Genomic DNA, 22,248 nt, shown 5'->3' with positions numbered 1-22,248 from the left:
ATTTAAACCCATAATTCCCAGAATATAAATTTAACACAGCCATTGCATTGTTTTTAACTTATATTTTAAAGTTTGTTAAGGTAATCAAAAGATCACACACTGTTTTATTTTCCTGCTCTAACACCTACCATCCTACTTTAATGAAGAGTTATGCAATGGATATTATTTGGTTTTTTGGCATTTTTAATAGTTTCAGTACAAGATTATTTACTAATGAATAGTGGACACCCAATTAGCTATAAAGAAGCAAAACAGAATATATATATTTAGCTATCAATTGCCTATTTTTAAATATTTTAAGTGAAACTTTGACAAAGAAAGGTTGCATCGACATTTCTTCTTGCTGGTAATCAACTACATTACTGGATCATACAAACCTCAATTTCCATCAAACAGTAGTCGATAAAACTGGGAAACCAATAAGTTAGATAATATAAAAGCACCTGTTGAGCAAATAGCAACCTAAGAATAAATCTTACTTATCCAAGTTTTACTTCTTTTAAAAACTTAAAAATACATGAAAGGCAGAAAAAGTGTTTGTATTCTTAAATTTTTAATCTCCAAAAAACATTATTAGCAGCTGAATAGATTAATACTGTTGAAATTTGTCAAAATTATTTAATCCCAATATAAACTGTGAACAAATAAATAAGAAACCTTTACAGTCTACCTTCAATTTGTAAACCTCAGTACACACTGTTTGCAAATGAAATTTTTCGTTTGGGCTTGTCTTCTTTTCTTTTTGTTTCTCTATCTGTTTTAGATAGTGTTAGCAACTGAACAGTTAAATATTAATTTATTTGTCATATCAATACATATTATTCAACTAAATAATTACATATTATTTGGTGTTTGTTTTCAAACTGAGTGTACTGTACAAAATCTTTCAAAGAAGCTTGAAAAAATAGGCTTATGTATGATATATATATAAAGTGAATTATATTTCATCTTGATGTAAAATATGAACTAATATTAGGAAAAACATTCAAACTGAAAAATTGTAAAAGTCAAACAAAGGAATATAAATTAACTATTAACTGTCATATAATTCTTCAAATATAACTTGATTAAACAATATTTTAAAAAGATTACCTCATTTATTCCTTCCATGGTTTTTTGCTGAACATTCAACATATTTCTCTGCTTTGATCTTTGTAGCCATCTTACGACCCATACTTTTAGAAACTAGTTGTACATCTTCTGGAAGGTCTTTGCTGTTTCGTAAGTCTATCTTGGTTCCTATATGAAATAAGTAGACAGTTGAGAATAAAATATAATTGTTTTAATCCCAGCATTATTTAAGTAAAAGTACTCAACTGTGTTTTAAATATGTTTAGTTTGTAAACATGTATTCAATATTACTGATAGTTACTAATAAAAATACAGATAATTATTACCTGAGAGAAAAAAAACATTGTTTTATAGATCCAATTATTAATAAAAAACATTTCATGACACACAGAACATACACTTTTATTGAAAAATAATGTTAACAAATAGAATGCTGAATAAGGTAATGCTACAACAACATAAGTGACAGTAGTTATTGTTACTTAATTTGATCAGAATATCTTAGAGAACAAAACCTAACAAAAAAGGTATTTTGAAAAATAAATATATAATAGATTCTTTTATAAAATTTGATTGTTGCAAACTGCAAATGATAAACAAAATAGACATCAAACGTAGAGAAGCTTTGCCATGTCACACACCTAAGAGAAATACTAAATGTCAAAAGGTTTAAGAGAATGATAGATGGAAATTTATCATTACCAAAGATGCAGCACCAGTTTACCCAAACAAATGTAATAAAGATCAAAACAGCTTACTGCTGTCATTGTGGTAGACAGTCTTTCTATATCCATCTCTTCCAAGCACAGGTAATTCTATATAATCATTTTTAGAATACATTTTATTACAGTTGAAAATGAGAATTTAAAAAATCCTTCAAGTGAAATGTGCTGAAGACATTTTTTTTAAGATGAGATACTCTCTTTTCATAAGGTTAATCAGTGGTGTAGTGCTAAATAAAGTACCAGAATGCATTTTGTATGTGTTATCAATTTTTAAATTGCTTGTAGATAAAGAGCACATAGTTCAGAAATAGTATTAGTATCTGAAATTACATTTTAAAATCTTAGAATAAAAGCATTTAATTTTTTTATACTTTGAAATAGTGACTGAGATGTAAAGTGGGATTTGTTTGGAGGTATGGCATTTCGGTTAACAAAAAGTAAAGTTATGCTGTGCTCACACGCTCCTACCTCACCACACAACAACAATACTCTGGATTCACCTAAAAATCAACATGTACATTTTTGAGGAAGATAAAAAAAACAGACTACTCAAAGTTGGCATGAAGCAGTTATTAGATTTTATAAATTTGCTGAAAATTGTGGAACTGAATTTGACTTGAAATCCTCAGGTTTCAGAGAGCTTAACAGCCAAGTAAACATGTAGAATTAAGTTTAGCACATAAAGTAACTAAAATCTAAATAAAACTTCATGAGGGTTCAAAACAGCAGTTCAGAATCTCGAATAAAAAATAATAACCTAATAGATTAGTTGTTTGTTTTTGAATTATGTGCAAACCTACACAGAGACTATCTGTGTTTAGATTAGTTGTATCACACAAATTATACTGCTGGTAATTCATTGCTAAGAAAAGGGTTTATAATTTACAACTGAAATGCAAATGCTGAAAAAATAATGTTGAACTCAGATATTAAAATATTACAAAATGTGTTGTTCAATCAACTGTAAAAAGTTTTAAAATAAATCCTTTAGATCCAGATATGTTTTTAAATTTTTGTTTACTGTGTTAACTCAAATTTATATTAGCTGCCCACAGTTTTGTATGGAATTTACTGAACTGTACAATATACAGATAACAATATAAGTAAAGATTCAATAGTATTTTTGTAAAAGTGCATGGATACCATCAACTTTAAAGATGCTGTACATATATATTATGGCTTATCTCTTTCATAGCTTAGAAAATAAATTATTTTTTTATTCAGATATGTTCAAGTACGTTGTTTCCAAATTTCATTGCAGGGTGTCTATCCTCAATTGGAATTTAATGTTGGCAGAATGAATTCAGCTCTGAATGACATTAATCCAACCCTTGAGCTGTCACACACAGGCAGTAATAATGCAGGTGTTACTGCAGCCATATATAGGCAGTACAGCAGATAGGTCATTATCCTTTTTGCTATAATGTCTGGGTACTAGACACATGAAGAAATCAGCAAAAGGGAAGTGTTACTTCCACAACTTTGATAACAAGACTATCTCTAAATATGTGTGGTAAAGCCTCTTACAAAATGTAGTAGAATGAATTTAAAATATTGATTTGAGTAAAACTGTTACTAGACATCAGATCTTCATTCTGTTCAAGCCATATACAATTTGGTTTTTCATTGGTCCAGAGATATTTTCTGTCTATTTGAAGTGACCCTGTGAGTGGTTGCTGTACAAATTGTAAGGGAAAAGGCCAGCCATTATGTCATGTAGAACAATAACTGAAAACAAAACAGTTTCATTAAAATTCAACAGTTCTATTAACCTTAATTTTGATTGAGTTTGATTTAAACAAACTCATCTCTTAAATACTTACCTGTTGGTTTCAGTTTTACCTGAGAATACCAAATGCTTTAAAGTTTTTTATTATTTTCTTTAAGACTTACAATTCATAAAACTTACCAACTAAGACATAAGGAGCCTGAGGGCAATGGTGTCTAATTTCAGGATGCCACTTGGTGGCAATATTGTCATATGATGCTTGTTTATCAACACTGAAGCATAGTAGGAACACATCAGTCTGTCAGAAAAACAAATAAGAAAGTTAATACACAAACTTTAGTAGTAGCAAAACAGTATAGTATAGACAACTCTAAATTATTATTTGCAAAATACACACATACACATGAACAAATGTACACCTGAACATACTTGTATATCAAGTCACACACGCACAAATGTACATCTGAAGTATTCATATACCTATTATGGCAGTCACAAAAAAAAACAACAGAACTTAAATAAAACTAACAAAGGCAGAATCTAGTGATATCAACATTTCACATTTCTAGTATATAAAATGTTGGGGTGATAGAAGGATAAAATACACAAACATATAAAAAAAATGTCACAACATTTGGTAACAGCTGTAATGCGGGTACCAAGTACAAAAATCAAACAAGGCGACCCAAGGCCATTCAGTTCATCAATGTTACCTCTCACTGTCTGAAAACTACTAATATTACCAATCTAAGATAAAAGTAAGTTTTAAACATACAAAAAAATATTCGAACAAATTTAAATAACACATATCAAGTAAGTAGACAATCCATTCTGTAAGTTTTATAAAACAGAGAAATGGTTCCACTGAGGAAACATGACAAAACCCCAGGTGGGAAGCTGTGGTTAGGATTGAAGTTTAAAAGCACACCACAAAGAAAGTTGCAAAAGGCAGAGGTGAATTGGAAGTTTGTGGGACTAGGTGTACAAACTCTGTACTGGAGAAGTGCAGAAAGTCCCTGTGCAGAACTGAAGGCCCAGATGGCAAATGGGGTCTAGCATCTTCAAGGCTAATGTCTTGGAAGAACCACAGACTAGAGACTTGTAGTCCAGTTTGGATCAAATGAAGGCATGATAGATCTTGAGTACAGAACATTAATCTATTTCTAAAGAGGTTGAAGAAAGGACATAGAGAATGTTCAGTATCCTACTACATTTGACATGCAGCACTTTGCCTCACAGACCAGACCACTGGAAGAATATTATGACCAAGGCAGAGCTTGAGATTAGGGTGTAGATCTTGACAGTGGCAAAAATGCATGAAAATGGTTTTGGAAAAAGAAAAGGTAAAACCATTTGCTATGGTCTACTTCAACAAGCAATTAAGGGTGGTCTGAAACTGTCTCTCAATAAACAATTGACATGAGATGTGGATGTTATTGACATCGAGTCAGTTTGCAACAGTAGGAGGAAGTTAGGTAGTGATATCATTGATCTTGATACTGAAAAGTGTAACACTCAAGATACAGCCTACAGGGACTTCATGTTCCTGTCTGAAAATGAGGAGACAAACCCACACAAACTTGAAACTACCTTTCAAGTAAAATATTATAAATAAAAATGGGCAAACAGCCATACAACCTATTTGAATGGAGGTCCTGCAAAATGCTGTACCTCCATGTAAGGCCATAAGCCTTCTCAAGATTGAAGAAGACAGAAATAAGATGTTATCTTCTGTTGAAGGATTCTTTGAACAACTTTTCACATCAAATCAGTTGGTTCACAACAAAGCACTAATGACAGAATCCACACAGGATGGGCAAGAGGAGATTGTTTGATTCAAGGAACTAAACAAGATGAACATTAACCATCCTATCCAAGGCCTTACAAAACCAGCTAGTCAAAGCAATGGGATGGTAATTAGAAAAAATCTTTGGATCCTTCCTTGGTGTAGAAAAGTTAAGACAATAGCCTTACGCTAAGAATCATCAAAAACATTTTCCTGCCAGAGTTGGTTAAGAAGAACTAGAAGAGCAAGAGAGGTAGAAGAGAGATGGTGCAGCATCTCATAGTCAACATCAAGAGGTTTAAATGATGTATTGCCAGACCAATGAAGAACAAGGTTGAGTTCCATCAGTGTAAAGGGGCAAATTATAGTAATACAAATGAGCTGCCCAAAAGGAAAGAGACGATCACTCTGCCCGAGACTTGATGGCCAAGAAAGCAGGGGAAGAGGCAAAAGTGCTGGAAAGATAAGCAAAATTCTCACTGAGAGTATTGGTGATACTCTGTATATAAGCAACTTCCTGGCTATTGGATAGCAGGATGGAATGCATACCTCCTACTGACCTTCTGAATCTTGTCCTATAGAACTTTGAAACTGGTGGTAGAAGAGATGCTAACTGTGAGCCTAATTCAAGATTCCTTTTGGCTTTGACATTTTACCTGTTTTAGATATAGAATGAACAGCTGTTTGAACAGTGCAATCAGTTACAGGTTCTGCACAGTCATTAACAGATGATAGACTAATGACAGCAGGATTGATTTCTGAAAGATAGGTGAAAAAGAGCCAGTCAGCCTGGCCCAACTTCTTCTGTGGTACTCGGGTCAGGTGGCATCAACTATGGCCAGTCTCCCTCAAAATTACAGAAAAATGATCACTGCCCCATAGGTCATTGTCAACCCTCCAACAGAAATTATATAAAGCTGAAAGGGAACAGAGATATAGATCAATAGCAGTAAAAGATTTACTAGATGCATGAAAATATGTAAATGAACCAGTATCAAAGAATGAAAGACCGAGGTCCAAGAGCTGGTGCTTCACAGAACAACCTCTCCCATCAATATCAGCACCATCCCAGAGATGAATGTGTCCATTAAATTCTGACAGAATTACAAAGAGAGAGAGAAACTATTTTATGAGAATATCAAGGTCTAATTGATCACAAGTCTCTCCATTTGATAGGTAGAGATAACAAACAGTGATGATATGACCCAAGAAAGTATGAAAGGCTATGGCTTATAAGGGTGTATCGAGAGGCACAGACAAAGTGGGCACATGATGTTTGACTAGCAGTCCCACTCCTTCATGCACTCATCCATTGCACAACCTGCCATTCTGGTATAACAAAAACTGCCAAAAAGTGACTTCAGAATGTAGTTTCTTCACCGGCTTTGGAGCGTTAGCAAACCCCTCTAATTCCTTCTGAATGAAAAAGGGAGATTTATGCTGTAAAGGTTTATCTGACAAAGAATGCATTATAAGAATGTGAGATACAGGTGCAGAATGAGTGCAGACTGCTGTTCAGATGTGGTTGCTTACCTATTAACTGATTTCTTAATTAGTATCTTATTTTTATTATGATTTGGGTATCTATAATATATGGAGAAAGATTCAGTGTCTACTGTCCCCACCTGCCATAGACTCCTAGGAGGGGATGCATTACAATGCTAAACAAGGACATTGCAAGGGCTTTGTAAACACTATATCTAAACACCAACATCAGACAAATTTCTACAACACTTATTGAGTGTGTCCAACACTTGTACTCGGTTAACCCTAACCAACAGGACCAGTCAATATACCATAAGGGGGACTACCCATCTACAGAAATTCAGGACCAAAGTGGTGTGTTGCAGTGTCCCAGACACTACTCAACCACCAGGATCCTCTCCTCCCTTTCATGGGTAGCCATACATGGCGAACATGTGAAGTAGATGTTCAGATCCAAGAGAAGGTAAACTAAACGTACAGAACCTTCTCTGGGAGGTTCCCTCACCATGTGAAGGAATCCACCTCAATGGAAAAATAAAGAGCATATGTAATACATCAACCAGAATATATGCTTTTCTATTCATGTGGGCAAACAATGGACTGTTGACACCAGTTTCTTCTTTAACACTACACAACACAAATTTGTGGATGGTAAAAGTTACATATAATGAAAATATTTGGGATATCATATCTCACTTGTCTATGATTTGTTGAGGAAATTCTTAATAGTGCTATTGATGAGACAGATGGGAAAAATAATGCTTTTGTAACATCACTTCCATGTTTTATTTTTCTTTATGGAAACCTGAGAAATCATTTTCCAGATGACATGCTTTATAAATTAAAATGTCATTTAAATTCTATTTGTAATCAAACAGTATAAAACTGGTGAAATAAAAGTTCATGCCAATGTTGGTGGGTTCATGTTGAGGGAAATAACAAATGTTCTTCCATAATGTTTTACATCTAAATTTAAAAAAAGATAGATGAGACACCTGTTATTTTTCAGCTTAATATTCATGTATTGTTTATTTAAACAATTCAGTAGCTACAAAACAAATGTTTGGTTTCTGAATATGACATAAGTGCCATCATCATGTCTGTAATATATGCTTAAATTGTTCTGAATTTTGCTAACCAATTTTTTTCACAAAAATAGAGTAAAAGATTCAATAAACTTTGTGCTAGTTTGGATACCATGGCAATTCCATGAATTTGATGGTATACTGAATCAAATGGACTTATGGGGACTTCCTGCAAAACCAGGTAATTTGTGATTGTACATGCTAATGTTAGAGACAATGAAACATCTTTTATAAATTACTGATATAGCTTGTATGGAATTAGACAATCATAACTTGCTGGTTTAAAATATGTAATGACGCCTATTACAATAAACTTTTTTTCTTTAACTTTAATAAATTTTACAGTAATTTACTTTCCTTCTAATTTGTTTTATGCATATCTAACAACTGGAATATACAACTATTACATAAAACATTTGCTGCTTCATTCAATTAGTCTTGCTTGTTAAGAATGACTACCTATTTTGTTTTTGTGATAACCATATTTTTCATGGACTTTTTATTTCTTTATAGGTTGTGACATATATTTATTTTTAAGGAAAAAAACTGTCATAAAGGTAACCACGAGATATTAATCCTACCATTATCAAAACTCTTTTTTTGTTACTTATTTTTATATTGTTTTTAATTTCTCAGGTGTCAATTCATAATTAATGAAAAACTAGAATAATTCATTTGGTGTAATGAAAACATATATATCACTAGACTGTCAGAAAATGCTGAGTTTGAGTTAGTTTTGTTTATCTCTGCACGTTATCTTCCCAGTTTAGATAACTGTCTGAATCTAGTTTCTGTCAATATACTATTACTTCATTTTATAATCTTTCATTTGTAAGCATATTTGCATGTTATTTTTTAATTATTGTTCTAATTTTTTATGTAATCTTTTTCAACATTTAAAAAGCTTTTATTTGTGCTTCATGATATTTTATGGAATATCTTCAAACTTAGACATTTTTAATCATTAGAATTTAGGTATTACATTTTAAATATTACACAACTTTTTTGAAAGATTCATAAAGTATTGTTTTCATATCTCTTTCTAAATGGTTCTGTTGTTAATATGTCTTGTAGATGTAAATCTAAATAACCAAACAAGATGTACAACATACTAATAGTCCTACAGTGCTAACATAAACAACTTAAATTTGCGAGTATGAACTCCTGTCAAAAAGGTTATCCCATCATCCTTCAATTAATACTGTACACTACCCCAGAAAAACTTGTATGTTTCGAGTACTGGAATGAATATTTTGTGAAAAACAATGTGTGAGTGAAAGTGCACTACTACAGAATACTATTTCTAGGTGTTGTTAGACATTTTTTATACACACTTACACTCTTCACGAGTTCTTCTGAAATTACCTGGTAATATTCTGACATGGGAGACAGCGCAATAATTTTCATCAGCACTGACTAAAATTATTAGGACTGCAACAGAAAACGGTAAGTGAAAACAACGTAATCCAGAAATTTATGTTTAACAAATACCGAGAAGAAAAGTTAAGTGCCAGTTACACTTTGGTTAATTAACACGATATTTACTGTACATAAGTACTGTATTTACAAGTTACAAGAATATAACATGATGCAACTGAACTTGAGCACCAGAATTAACCCTAGTTGTCTTTCAGTGAATAAAACTGTATAAAACAACCAGTAACGAGTCTGTCTTGAAAACCATACCAAACCATCAGTACAATAAAAGAATTGGCCTTCTTTCTCTAGTTTTACATCAAAACATTTTATATCCAACCTCAAACCTAAATATGCGTAAGTGTACCGTCTGGTGCTCTTCTTCTTACAATAATCCCTAAATTCATTACGAAGAAATGTCACATACTCTCAACAGGTTAATTAAATAACACATACAGACTTATGGGCCTGATATCCTTTTGGTGCATCATCACTTACGCAACAGAATCAAAGATCACTAACACTGCGTTCTCAGTTTTTTATTTTGAATTATATTATTAACCATTGGCAGTTTTCTTTTTTCTTTTCTCACAACATAAACTTATGCATAACCCTAATTTTGCAGGAGGCATTTCAATAAATGAAACGGGCTGTTTTACTAACAATTAAGAGTAATTTTCAGCCAATCAGTATCAAGTATTTAATAAACATTACCCTGTAAAACTTTCACATATTGTTTTTGACAACATTTCTGACTTTACGGTGGTTTTTCATTTATTATTATTTTATATAAATTTTAGAACATCTGAAACAAATTTTCCAAGTTAGATTGCTTTTCCCTCTCTCTTTTTGCCAGGTTTCGTTTTACGTATTTGTATATTTTTTGCATGCATACATTCTGCAAAGATTACTACAGAATACTATAGATTATAGAACGTATTAACACTATGAAATAAGAGTAACACGGAAAAAAAAAAGAAAGATAAAAGTTTGGTGTGCATGCATAACGTCACGTTTCCCGCATTCATTTGCGATAATATGCCAATAAAATTTTGTCTTTTGGTTTCACAATTTTTATAATGTATATGAAGAGAAAATGAGAAAATATACTAAATACAACAGACTGGTGTTTTTATTCTGATGTTGTTTTCTTTATGGAAAGCTGAGAGAGCTAGTTGTATTTATACTTTGATGCTTCATTTTTCGACATTTTTTTTATAATTCTAAAATGATATAATCCATAAAACTTTCAAAAGTGGTGTAGAATTTTTTTTATAAAAGTCGCTAAGCAAGTTCTATGTTTAAAAAATCTGAAAATTATCAAAAGTATAATCTAAAGGTCCCATTTACAAAATTCCTTATTTTTGAAATTTGCAAAAAGCTAACTGAGGATCATTTGAATTAGCTGTCTCGAATTCTGAAGTAGGCCCGGCATGGCCAGGTGGTTAAGGCACTCGTAATCTGAGGGACGCGGGTTTGAATCCCCGTCACACCAAACATGCTTGCCCTTTCAGCCGTGGGAGTGTTATAATGTTACGAACAATCCCACTATTCGTTGGTAAAAGAGTAGCCCAAGAGTTGGCGTTGGGTGGTGGTGACTAGCTACCTTCCCTCTTGTCTTACACTGCTAAATTAGGGGCGGCTAGTGCAGATAGCCCTCGTGTAGCTTTGCAAGAAATTCCAAAACAAGCAAACAATTCTGAAGTAATACAGTGGAGGGAAGGCAGCTAGTTAATGCCGCCTAAAGCTAATTCGTGAAGCGCGAAGGCGCGAACCACATTCCGGCAGGGTTAAACACTGTCTCAATTATAACTTATAAAAAAAATTATAATTGACTGTATTTTATATTGACTCACATAAGTTTGCTCTTCTAAAGTAAAAAAAAAAAAAAGTGGTATGAATGAAAACTCAAACTGGCTCACTGGGACTCCAGGAAAATCCCGATGGGCCCCTTTGGAAAAGTATATAAAAAAAAGATTAATATCATATCAGCATAACAGAGAAATAACCATTCATCTACTGTCATGACACTGATGTTTAAATTAACATGCACGTTGTAGAAATCATATCCTGTCTTACGAAGAGCTCCACTGTTATCAAAATTACTGATCGTGTGAACTAAATATGACATACATACAGGGTGCTTCAAAAGTGTTAACGCTTTCTGAAATTTTTTTCTTTTCCTTGCAGTTGACTGAAATAACAACGAGACTGACTTTGGAGCATAGAAGAAAGGTTGCTGCATGGAGGAAGGTGTTTATGTTACCAAGTCACGAGATATGCGAGACCTCCGACTGAAATATGACAATGTGATTGCAATAATATCACAAGAAACGTGTCTCTGGGCCCTGGAGAAGATTCCAGACATGTGTTGACAATAATGGCAAACACGTAGAGACCCTTTGAAGCTATTAACATACGTTTGCTATCATGTTACAGTGTATTATCTGTTCTTTTTCTATTAAAAACGATAGTCCCATATAAGTGTTAATATTTTTTTGAAGCACCCTGTACTTCTCAAGTACACATTTTTTGCTATTTGCATGACAAATCTGTGAGCCTCCTTTAGTTTTTGATTTTCTGGCGGTAAAGTTTTAAAGTCCGATATGTCCTTTCACGAATGAAATATTAATCAAGTGAAGTTTACACTACAGAAAATCTAGCAGTAAAATAAAAGAAAGTGAACTTTGCAATAGTGATTAAATAACTAAAACATAATTTCTCTCTCGTATCGATACTGGCTTGTTTTGTTTTTGCGAAAACTAGCACAGTGAGCTATTTTCGCGGTATATACTTTAGGAATTGAACCTCGAATCTTAACACTTTTAAGTTCTCAAGCTTATCACTAAGCCATCCCTCACATTTCATTTCATTTTCTGAATCGTCAATTAAAACTGCACTGAGCCATATATGTAACTGATTATCTAACTCTGTATTTAATCGTACTAAGCAGTTTTAGCAACGCATTTCCCATTTTGTTCTTCATATTAAATGCTGCTGACATACGAGTAAAAAATGAGAATACCTTTAGGATACGAACGATAAATACTCACCCATCTATCCATACATGTTCAAATTTACCTTGAAAATCCTTAATGCCATATGGATTTATCCACCATATACTTAAAGCACGCACGCACGCACACACATTTACACACAGCGATTAGCTTAGATGGAGGAATTTAATATACACTAAGATTAGGTAGATTTATACCAACCACCACTGAATCACATGATTTGTTTGATTTTTTACATTATTAGGTTCGAGCATACTACAAATTTACTAACCCTTCCTTATATACGTACATCAAATTACATGTGACACGCACTTAGATAAAAATGCAATTTGTTTGTTTTGAATTTCGCGCAAAGCTACACTAGGGCTACCTGCGCTAACCGTCCCTAATATTGCAGTGCAAGACTAGAGGGAAAACAGCTAGTCATCACCACCCATCGCCAACTCTTGGGCTACTCTTTTACCAACGAATAGTGGGATTGACCGTCACATTAAACGCCCCCACGACTGAAATGGCAAGCATGTTTGGTGCGACGGGGATTCAAACATGCTCGCCCTTTCAGCCATGGGGGCGTTATAATGTTACAGTCAATCCCATTATTCGTTGGTAAAAAAGTAGCTGAAGAGTTGGCGGTGGGTAGTGATAACCAACTGCCTTCCCTCTAGTCTTACACCGCTAAGTTAGGAAGGACTAGCACAGATAACCCTTGTGTAGCTTTTTCACGAAATTCAAAAGCAAAAAAAAAAATAAAAAAATAAAATAAAAACAGTAAGATTAGCTAGAGCGTATAGGCAGACACTCAGACGCTAGGCCTGGCGGACGATCCAGACCATTAAGAAACATGAACAAACAACTTGTTCATTTAGCTACTGAATAAGCAAAGACGCAAAAGAAAAAACAAAGACAAAGATTGTAGCCACGCGATCAAGTTGTTGTTTATATTTAAATTGAGAGAAACTGAATGCTTAAGGCAAACGAAAGAGGGATATATTTAAATACTCCTTCGAAACGAAAAGGACAAAATTTGGAGTACGATCGAACACTAAATAGTACATGAGTTTTTTTCACAAAGGACTATATTTGCCTCAACAGAGTAACATATAATTAAAAAACCAAATCCATAAGTGGTGAGAACTGATACAGCATGAAACTGTGAATCCAAAGGTTTATGGTTCGCGCTCCCCTTGTCAAAAAATCAAGCTTCGCACTTTGAAGCCATAATTGCCTGATAAGGGTTAGGTCAAATCCCACTATCTGATTACAGTGACCAAAAGGCCCGGCATGGCCAGGTAGGTTAAGAAGTTTTACTCGTAATTTGAGGATCGCACCAAACATGCTCGCCCTTTCAGCTGTGGGAACGTTATAATGGTACGGTCAATCCCACTATTCGTTGGTAAAGAGTAGCCCAAGAGTTGGAAGTCGGTGGTGATGACTAGCTGCCCTCCCTCTAGTCTTACACTGGTAAATTAAAGACGGCAAGCGCAGATAGCCCTCGTGTAACCAAAAAATTGGTGGTGGTTGTTGTTGACTAACTGTCCTCCTCCTAGTGTATCAGCTCAAAATTAGGGATGGCTGATGCACATATTCCTTGTTCATTCTTACTCTGATATCCGAAACAAGCAAACCTTTCACTAATAACAGAATTAATTAGGCTCATATGAAAGTGATTTCATGTAGGACTGGCAAACAGGGCAATTTTGATTTTAAAGTACTCCTGTAAGTTAGTTATTCTATGTTTCAGATAACGAAGTGTATTTTATGAACTGTAGGTTTGACTAAAACAAGTTAACAATAAAACTCAGTATATATCGAATGAAATGCATTCTGTAGTAACAAAATTACGTGTGAAACTTATACCCTTATTTTAATATATTTTGAAAAATGTGCGTTACACCAAAAGTGACGGACAATATATACTAATCATAGCACCCTAACGAACTTCCTTCAATTCTAAGTGCTAGATATCTTAATCAGTGCTTTAATTAATTTGTTAATATAAATAGTACAAGAAAGTTATTGATTTAAGAAAAGACATCAGCAGTTATACATAACGTAAATCTACGACCAAAACTGTTTCTTAATCAGTTATTCTGTGTGATTATTTTTAGCAACAACCCAATATTTAACCTGCAGAATTGTAAGAACATCACCTGAATCACAAAGTATGAAACCCGATCACCTGGTTTATTGGGTAGGTGGCGATTCCTATTTTGTGATTCACCGCTAAATCTTTGGTGCTTTGTTTGTTTGTAATTAAGCACAAAGCTACACGGGTTTCTAGCGTTGCAAGTCTAGACATACTGCTATGCCAGTTGGAGAGGGGCTAAATCTTAAGTAGACATGTAATAAGAACACATATTATATACATATATACAAATACACACACACACACACACACACACACACACAGAAACACGCATATTACACACATTATATACCAACCACGATATGGGATTGTCTGCCACTCTTTATAGCCCGCCGCTAGTACAGCGGTAAGTCTATGGATTTACAACGCTAAAATCAGGAGTTCGATTCCCCTCGGCGTACTCGGCAGATAGGCAGATGTGGATTTGCTATAAGAAACACGCACACTTATAACACATCCAGAGCTTTACCACAGAGTTAACTCATGCCATAGAGGGGATAAAAGTGAGAAAGAAACGTCTTTAAAATATATATATCGTTATAAAACTGAATAAAGCAACTTGAGAAACTGTGACGTAATAGGTATGAATACACAGGATGATTTCTTGTAATAGAAAATGACATACAGGGGGCAATGATGCATCAACGTTGAGTGAAATAAGCAACACGTGGTGAGTTGCAGGATTGGTCGATTATAGTGTACACAGTCATACGGGATTTCTCACTTGTGGTGACCTCACTCTTTCATGGCATAATTATGTAGAAAAAATAAGCTCTTTATGATGCCAGAACCTTATGTTTTTACAAGTAGGCTTCTAAAGTCTTAACATATATTTGATCGAAAGGTCTTTTCTTATCTAAAGTCTTAACTGCTAAAAATAGTGTTTATATTTTTCTTAAAACCCAGACAATTCTATTAATTAATATTTTCGAAACTTTACAATCTACGATGCACTAGTTTTTACGTTTCAAAGGCAGACACTTGTTTTACTTTGTCAACTTCTAAAAGAAAAACTTACAACTTTACGAAACGTGGAGCTCGCGATACTGCTTTAACACTATCGTTACGAATAGCTAGGGGTCAAAAGGCATGCCATCGAGTTTGTGGACATACAGTCACAATTTTTAGTATTATATATTAATTAATTTATTAATTTCAAAGTAAATTAAAAATTGTTGAATGTCGAATTAGCAAAACGTAACACTGTGTTGGACTACTGCCGTTACCTAAGAGTAATAATACTATATTTCCAGGTAATAAGCGCCCTTGAACAACCATCGAAATAACAGTTTGCACAAAAACATCAGGCTTGAGGCCCACAGTTTTATATCTATGTTTACATTTTTGTTCAGCGTTAACGGTTTTCTAAGCCTATTATGAGCAATCACCCTAAATCATATCATGGAATATAGTATTCTTTATATAATTTCTGAGCTTGAACACAACTATATATATATATAATATATTCTTGCTAGAAGTCGACCGTACCACAATTCCTCTAAATAAATTAGATCCAATAACTACAATATTTATTTACTTCAACTTAATGACCAGAACGTACATTGTAGAGATTTAAAAAACAATAAAAAATAAATATTTTTACAAATGTTATTGTAACATTTGTTTTGGTTAATAAATATGAATATACTTAGGCAGGAAAAAAAACAATTATTATTATTACCACTTCCTGACTTTGAAACTTATGGTGTGAATTGGCACATTAATGACTACTGATTCTGTGACACAGTGAGAAAGTGTCGAAATAATCTTACTAATGTTACTCTTTTATTTTTAAATCAAGTGATAAGTGTTGCTTGAGATATTGTAGACTGGTTGGTATTACTACTGAAGTGGGAATACTTTTAGAAAATAAGATAAAAACAACAAACATTGTGATATCAGTTTGTTAAATACAATATAATCAAATAAACAAAGATTCACTAAAATTAAACTTTACCTTACTAATCTAGTAATGTATCAGATGATATCCTTGGGTGATTAACAGAAGATGTGTAAACTTGGTGCAGTTAGATTGTCAAAAGGTGCCACATAAATGATATTTAAGACAATCGTATTGGTGAAGGTTAAGAAAAGAGACTATAAAACTGGATTTTAGCATGTGAGAAATCAAAATAAATAAATAAATCAGTATTTATTGAAGTTCAGTCAAACTACACTTTTGGTACTATTGGAGAGCCTCAATTGTCACTGCTTGGACTTCTGCTTATTTAGGTTAATGATACTGATAGGATATAAATTAGTTAAAATGGTATTGCTTGCAGACTATATCAAAATTTGTAAAAATGTCTTTACTCACAGTAAGATCATGATAATGCACTTGGGTTATCATAACTTGGATCACACAGGAAGTCATTCAATAACGAGACTGATTTTGACATAGTAGTATGAAAATCGCTGAAGCCATCGAGGCAGTGCTATGATGCTGTCAGCAAGGCTAATTGAACTTTATGATGTATTTATACACGTATTAACCATAAGTAAAAGATGTAATCATTTCTTTATTGAAATCAACAGCTAGGGATTGCTAGAAATGCCGCGTGCAGTATTGTTGTTTGTTTAATCTACTAAAGGATATTAATAAACCGAAAAACAACGTTTAGAAAGGAAGGATATGATTGCTGTTGAATTTCATACAAAGCTACCCGAGAGCTGGATTAGCTAATGTTACTTTTATTTGTTTGTTTTTTAATTTCGCGCAAAGCTACACGTGAGCTCCCTACGCTAGCCGCCCTTAATTTTACAGTGTAAGACTACAGGGAAGGCAGTTAGTCATAAACACCCACCGCTAACTCATTGGCTACTCTTTTACCAACGAATAGTGAAAAATGGATCATAACATTATAACGCCCCCACGGCTGAAAGGGCGAGCATGTTTGGTGCGATGGGAATTCGAACTCGCGACCCTCAGATTACGAGTCGAGCGCCTTAACCACCTGGCTATGTCGGACGAGGATTAGAGTGAATGCAACTAATCAACCCTTTAGTAAGTGATAATGGGATTGCCTTTCACATTATACCGCTCCTAATGTCTGCAAGGGAGAGCTTGTACGGCAACGGATTTCGATTGCGTAACTCTCAGGTTGAGAGCCCAGCGTCCTAATCACAAAGGTCATGGTAGACTGAACAGGGTGAGAGGTGATTTTATTAAATTTTACTGGATTATTCAGGAAATTTATATCCAGACAATAAGACCAATGGACGCAAACTTAATATCTGTAAAAGACAGGTTAGACTTCAGTGAAGGTATTTTTATTTTTCTAATAGTGCAACTGGCACATGATTTGTAAAAGACAGGCTAAACTTCATTAAAGGCAGTTTTACTTTTTTAACAGTGTAACTGGCATATGGAATCGAGTTATCATTGGCTGTACTTAAACCCATGCACGTAAATAGTTTAAAAAATGGGCTGATAATTAAGGATGGGTTTACGTTTTATCAAGAGTAAAGAGTATGTAGAAACACCATTGAAAGACAAAGTGGTCCATTGTTGTCCGTATGTCATAACAAACACTGATATTAAATACGAAAAATACCTTCAAATTTATGAAAACTAAAAGTTGTTTAACTTAAAGTAATGGTAATTTGTTGCGCCTTGAAATTACTATTGATAATTTAGATAACAAAATAGTAAAGGAAGGCTAAACCATTCATAGGACACAAACAATAGCCATATATAATATGAGTACACTGGAACGTTTCTGGCAATATGATGTTATACACAAATGCAATGACGAAAATAAATTACTCCTTATCACAGAAAAACAAAAGAGTTTGACAACTTATCCAGTCATTCAATTTACATATCATATTGCGTTGATCTCATAAGCGATCCAAAAATGAATATACCTTTAAATTCAGAAAAAACATAAATACTGGAAAACACTTGGCTCGCGACAAGTAAATATATCTAATACGAAACGTAACAAAGATAATAGGCCCGGCATGGCCAAGCGCGTAAGGCGTGCGACTCGTAATCCGAGGGTCGCGGGTTCGGGCCCGCGTCGCGCTAAACATGCTCGCCCTCCCAGCCGTGGGGGCGTTATAATGTGACGGTCAATCCCACTATTCGTTGGTAAAAGAGTAGCCCAAGAGTTGGCGGTGGGTGGTGATGACTAGCTGCCTTCCCTCTGGTCTTACACTTCTAAATTAGGGACGGCTAGCACAGATAGCCCTCGAGTAGCTTTGTGCGAAATTCCAAAAACAAAAACAAACAAAGATAATCTAACACTGATTTATTTTGCACATTAAATTCACAACTAACGTTTTCCTCATTTTAATGTTGTTAAGCGCAAAGCTACATAATGGACAATCTGTGCTCTGTCCACCAGGGGCTTTAAAATCCAATTATTAGCGTTAGATTTGTTTGTTTGTTTGTTTTGGAATTTCGCGCAAAGCCACTCGAGGGCTATCTGTGCTAGCCGTCCCTAATTTAGCAGTGTAAGACTAGAGGGAAGGCAGCTAGTCATCACTACCCACCGCCAACTCTTGGGCTACTCTTTTAACAACGAATAGTGGGAATGACCGTCACATTATATAGCCCCCACGGCTGGGAGGGCGAGCATGTTTGGCGCGACGGGGATGCGAACCCGCGACCCTCAGATTACGAGTCGCACGCCTTAACGCGCTTGGCCATGCCGGGCCCATTAGCGTTAGAAGTACTAAGACTTGCCGCTGAGCCAACAGGGTGTGTGTGTGTGTGTGTGTGCGCGCGCGCAGATAAGGCACATTTTAATCATAAGAGGTCACATGTCGTATAATAATTTTATATAATACTATTATTGTAAGCACTTCCAAAACTGAACACTTACACCAGGGTAAGAAAGTGGGCGTAACCTTTCATAATCCTCCTGACCAGCAGTGTCCCAAAGAGTTAAACTAACCCGAACACCATCACATTCCAGATTTCCTGCATAATTGTCAAACCTGTAATAATAATAATAATAAGTCAGTTTATAAGGCAAGCAGGAATCTTGGACAGTGAAAGAAAAAAAAATAGAAAAAGAAAAAAAAGAAAAGCCTGTTTAACTATGACGTTATAACATAGTATAACTACATCACCCAAGCACGCCTGTTTAACTATGACGTTATAACACAGTATAACTACATCAACCAAGCACAGAGATCTTTTAGAAAGTTATTTTTGTTGTTTACCTTAGTAACGTCACATGGTTTCGATTAAAGATGTTCACGCCATAATCATAAACATGTTAGTAATCAGTGTCTTCATTTCTGAGAAGCATTTTATTTTGTAATGAAAATAAAGAAATTAATAAACATTTCGTTTCAGGACAGTGCATGATTGTGTAAAACGACAAACATTCTGAGGTTGTCTAGAAACACTTTTTCTATCTTGAATAAACTACTTGCGTCTAAACAGCGCGCACATACACACTCAGTAAAATACTTTTAAGTAACACACATGTAATGAAGTACACTAATACACCTTTATAATTATAACAATACCTCAGTATTTTTTAGGGCACAAAAAAAAAAAGAACAGCTTCCTTAAAACGCACCATTTTTGGGAGGTTTAAAAATGGGATTCTTTCAATATTACTGTTCCAAACAAATTAGACACACACACACACACATACTGACTGATTTACTACACATGTAAAAAAAATTACTGTACCACATCATTAAGTAAGGTTGTACTGAATAGCAGAGATCGTCATGAAACAAAATGGCGGTCATAAAAATCACCCTTAAAATATCTGAATATTAATAATGACTATTTTTCAGTATTAGCTGAGGAAAACCGAAGCTTATTGTATTTATAAAGCCGCAATATACGTGTTTATGGAGTGAATTAAAATTTCACTATTTCGTCGAAGTTTCTTCTACGTAAGTAAGTGACTTTTCCAGATAAGCGTGCAGAAAAAATGATAAATCTTATCGTTTTACTTCTTTCACAGAACTCTTCCGTCTAGACTCCCAATTATTCATTTCTTATACCTAAAATGGCGGCGGTGTGTGTGTGTATGCAAATTACCGTAGTTATGTTAGTCTGAGCTAAAGTAGGGATAATAAAATAAAGTTTAAGTAACTCAGTTTTTGTAGCTTTGACTTTCTTGTTTCAATACTTTTTGTAGAATTAAAACCAGATATCACTATAGCTAACTAGGTTGCATGTATAACGATTGTTGCGTTTATAAAATTATTTTTTTTAAATGCTATACTTGTATCACTGAATTCAATGTGATTAGGTTTTGTTCTGGACAACGTTGAAAGTAACAAGGGGGGATATCAGTACTAGCCGTCCGTAGTTTAGCAGAGAAAGACTAGAGAGACGGCAGCAGGCATCACCACCTACAAACAATTCTTGAGATATTCTTTGACTAAAGAATAGTGGGATTGACTGCTGAAAAGGCATTTTCGGTGACGGAACCCGCGACTCTCAGATTATTAGTCGAGAGTCCTACCCACCAAGACTGGGTTCAATGTGAAAAATCCTTGACAAAAGTCCCTGATAATATACATAGCGTGCTTACCAAGTATACGCTTATTATGGTACGCATTCTTATACACCGGCTGACCTAACCTACAGTTACAGAAACTGCCCATTATTTTTATGTGGAAATCTATCACAGAAAATCAACAAATTTATATAAAAGTTGTTTGAACGACTAAACAACTTACGAAGTTTTATCTTCCCCTGAGTAAAATCACTAGTGGTACTCATTACTACATCAGTGAAACTCTAGATTTACTAAACGAGTTCTTTATACTATTTCTTAATTAGTTGCAGTACCATGAAAGGTTATCTTAGGACATAAAAAGTTACTTCCATTTATATATCTTATTGTAAAATGCTTACCATTGGCCATTATAGGGATTTCAAGATGTTAAAAAATTGGTATACTGAGTGTTAAGTCAACCTAGAAACCCCGTACGATAATTTCTTGTATGATAAGGCACTGGAAGCTAATGGGAAAATTCGCTGTTTGCTATACGCTACGAATACCTTGAAAACTAGAAACATATTTGTGCTCCGTGAAATACGGAGCCACAAAGAAGCAGTATCTTATGTGGGAAGTATAGATTTAGATAATTCACAAAGATCTCGTTAACAACAGAAAAGTTAACTACACTGTCTGTAAATAATGATCTTATACCGTTATTAGTTTGAGGCATTCTTTAACATTCGTCGATAGTTTTAAGTTATTTTAACCCAATATGTGTGGAGTATTGGCCCAGCCCGTATTAGAGGAGAAATGTTGGTTACAATTTTCCGAATTTACTTCGAAGTGTGGCAAGACTGTAGTGAAATATCCAGGTGTGTTGTATGCAGAAAAAAAAAATCAGATGAGTTATGAACGTATTTGTACTCAAGATATGTCTATGAATTGTCGATGTCAGTCTGACCAGGACAAGTCAGGATGCAAAATGATGTTAATGTAAAAACACTTCAGTCCAATGTATATTTTGCATGTTGTATTTACATAACCTCTATAATTTCTTTTTTTTATAAGTACCCCTGTACACTGTATCTGGCATTTTTTCTTATGTATTACAGACTGTCACTATGTCAGCAATGCAGAGTAAAATAATTCTGACGTGAAATACGAAATATTGTGTTGAATGGCACTGTATAAAAGATCGTGACTTAGGCACTTTGACTCGTTCATATGGGTTGACCAGTGAATACTCGACTTTATTGTTTTCTGTATAAGCTCACAGAGAATCGACATCCTGTATTCCCGTTTTGGTGTTTAAAACAATTAATTTATAAGTATACTGCAGATTAAAATTACACTTCCATAGTAT

At 34.3% G+C, this 22,248-nt stretch overlaps 1 protein-coding gene across 3 annotated transcripts in view; it reads right to left on the bottom strand.

Moving 5' to 3' along the window:
- LOC143237337 (ras-related protein ced-10-like) overlaps positions 1-22,248 on the bottom strand; it is a 63,818-nt gene that overhangs the window by 26,543 nt on the left and 15,027 nt on the right. For 2 of the 3 annotated variants that reach the window (XM_076476477.1, XM_076476478.1), the window contains exons 3-5: positions 19,290-19,404; positions 3,706-3,823; positions 1,093-1,239 (exon numbers count right to left, since the gene is read on the bottom strand). In XM_076476477.1, the coding sequence (XP_076332592.1) occupies positions 1,094-1,239; positions 3,706-3,823; positions 19,290-19,404 (379 nt within the window). In that variant the 3' untranslated portion in view covers position 1,093. The remainder of the gene's footprint in view (positions 1-1,092; positions 1,240-3,705; positions 3,824-19,289; positions 19,405-22,248) is intronic. The other variant, XM_076476479.1, reaches the window with a different exon arrangement.

Source organism: Tachypleus tridentatus, chromosome 13 (assembly GCF_004210375.1).
Source record: "Tachypleus tridentatus isolate NWPU-2018 chromosome 13, ASM421037v1, whole genome shotgun sequence".
Classification (NCBI taxonomy): domain Eukaryota; kingdom Metazoa; phylum Arthropoda; class Merostomata; order Xiphosura; family Limulidae; genus Tachypleus; species Tachypleus tridentatus.
Note: the sequence above shows the minus strand (reverse complement) of the source record. Positions and strands in the feature narration are given on the sequence as shown.